General features: G+C 34.5%; 1 protein-coding gene across 1 annotated transcript; it reads right to left on the reverse strand.

Moving 5' to 3' along the window:
• Window positions 1-1,278: 1,278 nt before the first annotated feature.
• LOC149181867 (uncharacterized) lies at window positions 1,279-1,719 on the reverse strand. Its single transcript, XM_089414352.1, has 2 exons — window positions 1,624-1,719; window positions 1,279-1,539 (listed from the first exon to the last, which is right to left on the reverse strand). The coding sequence occupies exons 1-2, from the start codon at window positions 1,717-1,719 to the stop codon at window positions 1,279-1,281; spliced, it is 357 nt and encodes a 118-aa protein (XP_089270478.1).
• Between the last annotated feature and the right edge of the window lie 1,368 nt (window positions 1,720-3,087).

A 3,087-nucleotide genomic window follows, 5' to 3' on the forward strand; every position in this document is an offset into this window, starting at 1 on the left:
TCATCAACTTTTCTTTTCTTTTGCATGAGAAACCTACCTAAGTCTGCACTTATTACTTTCAAGGGCTCAGATTAAACTGTTGAGCTCCTTTACTTCTCTACCTATCTACTTACCTGCCAAGATTAAACAGTTTGGCCAGATTTTATTCTCTATCTCCAAAACATGAAATTCAAATATGAACTAGCCAAGATTAAGCTATTTGGCCATTCATCAATTGTGGCATAAAGTTCAACAAGCTACACACAATGCTTTATTTGCAAAAAATGAAAAACTAGTGGCATTTTGGACTTGCACACTTTCCTGGTCTTTCTTTGTTTGGGGTTCATTTCCTTTTATTTTTTCTTTTGACCATTTTATTCCTTTTTTTACCCTTTGATTTTTATTTTAGGGCATACCCTCTTTACATTTTTTACATTATTTTTTTTATTTTTTATTTTTTGATAATATGGAAACCTTTGTAACAAGGAAAAGGATGAACATATTACAGAGCTCAACCAGTCAATCATGAAATATGACACCTACTGGTATAAGAATATAACAGAATGCATATATATGAATTAATTTACTGTTTACATTACTAACAACAACCTGATGTATACATACGAAATGAATAAACTCACAAATATAAGTTAGAGTTTTAAATGAAGCTTATCCACCAGACAAAAGTCTATTATACTATAGTAGATATGAATAAATGTATACATAGTAGCCAAGATTATTAAACATTTAAATAGTAACATACTAGCTGGTACTCGATTTAGATCTCTAAAATTAACAGCGCTAGTCTATACCCTATGCAGCCTAAGTACATAAAAGCAATGATTATTTATTATTAAAATAAAAAAACATATTTTACCTTTTATCATTTTCGATTTCGAAGGCACCGACCTGGAACGATTTCCTAATATTGCTCTGGAATATTAAATATGAAAAATATTAGTAGTTTAGTTGTGGTAGAATAAATAATGATAGGTGTACTCTTGAGTTATTTTGTGATTTAAGTTGGTATCATGTAATTTTAACTGTTAAATCAAACCATAAATCAACTTGATGTAATCTCTGATAAATTTAGATTATTTGACAAAATATATATATATATATATATATATATATATATATATAGATATATAACCAAAATTATTAAACATTTCAATAGTTACATACTAGCTGGTACTCCATTTAGATCTCTGAAATTTAGAGCGCTTGTCTATGCCCTATGCAGCCAAAGTACATGAAAGCAGTCATTATTTATTATTAAAAGCTTTGAAAAAACATATTTTACATCTTATCATTCTCAATTTCGAAGGCACCAACAGGGAATGATTTATTAATCCCAGCTATAGCGCTCTTGAAGTAAATATTATCATTGGATTTGTCATCAATGACGATCTCAGAGATGGTGATCCAGACGAGCAGCTCCTTGCTCTTCATTCCACTCACCTTCTTCATCTTCTGTTGCTCAACATAACCACTGATCTCTGGACCATATTGTACCAATTTCCCAATTGTCTTGAAGTGGTGCTCAACCTTCTTATTTCGCTTCAGCCACACATACCCCGTTTCCCTTACGTACCCACATTATTCAACCTCATCAAGGAGTATCAGGCCCTTGGGAAGACCTACTTGTTGCAGCAATTCCATACATTTCTGCTTGCAGATTTCGCTTCCATGGTAGACTTCTACACCGTCTTTCAGATCACTTGTAAGCTGAAGAGCCATTCTCTTTCTTGTGTTCTATAACACCTCTACTACGCTCTTAGTCGAGTCAGGAAATGCATTGGTCTAGGGAGCCTAAATAGTTGAAAATGGGTCAATTAGAGGGTGAAAACATAATCAATTTGTCTTGAATTTCACTAAATTTCAGATATTTACAAGAATTTGGCTATTAATCAACATTCAATTAAGGATAAGCACACAAAGGTCGTGAGAAAGACGTTGGGAAATAAGTGATATCAAAGCCACCACGAGAGCATTGTATGAATTTGTTCAATTTATCCACTTCTGGCAACATGATGGAGACCCGCAGTGCGAAAGGAGGGCATACAATTAAAAACGACAATTGTTAGGTAACCTAACTGCCAACGACTTTAAAGTGCGTATGATATATGTAGATCAGCATAAGACTCTAAAATTCTCATATAGACACTCTATAGTGCTGCATCTAAACTACCTACGAAGTGGTCTATTTGTGGGGAAGAGTATGGATACGACATTTGTAGTGCCCACTCTAGTTTCCTGACCTTAATATGACATTATCTTAGACACTTTATTCTTCGAGGACCTCGGATTGAGGATATGGACCCATGACACTATTATTATTGATTGAGATATTCATGGTTGTGATGTTTATGAATGCTTTCCATTGATATTATGATAGCATGAACGGTTATGTAGCTTATCTATCAGTATTCTGATGATTGCAATATTAAATAGTTAAGTTGGTCTCTATTTGAATTTATGATGAGGGTAGTAAAGAATATGTATGCGCTCTACTAAAAGCATAATGAGGATAAATTTGATGGATAGGTATATTTCTACGATGTTACGATGTTGATAGCTTAATGAATAGGTATGTTTCCATTGATGATTATTGATGATAGCCATGAGGGATGTGTCCCCTATGTTACCTACTTCCTTTACTTCAGACTTACAATGGACAATGATGTGAATGAATAGGAATTGTTAATGATGCTATTATGATAATTGACTAACATTGAGAAACCTTGTTACTGATGATTATTGAGTATGGCAAGAAACCATCAGAGGCACTCGCATATGACATGTCGATGACACCTGGTTTGATGAAAATTCAGATTATTTTATCTTTTAAAGTCTAAGTCGATCTTGAAATCTGCCATATATGTTTAACTATATTCTGATGATATGTTAATGGTTGCATACACAGACTAGTTGCTTGACTGAATGACCCACATATGGGTGATGGGGTTGTACAGGTGGATGGAACTACATTGGAGGGGTGGCACAGAGTCCCTGATCTCACCCACTAGCACTCCCACCGTGACATGGGCTGGAAGGGTTGAAACACCTTCGCCTTGAAGATCACGATGCCATGAGGGCAGGTCCCAA

This window comes from Pinus tabuliformis, chromosome 3_2 (assembly GCF_031772625.1).
Source record: "Pinus tabuliformis cultivar Carrire ecotype Pingquan chromosome 3_2, CPIR1, whole genome shotgun sequence".
Lineage (NCBI taxonomy): Eukaryota > Viridiplantae > Streptophyta > Pinopsida > Pinales > Pinaceae > Pinus > Pinus tabuliformis.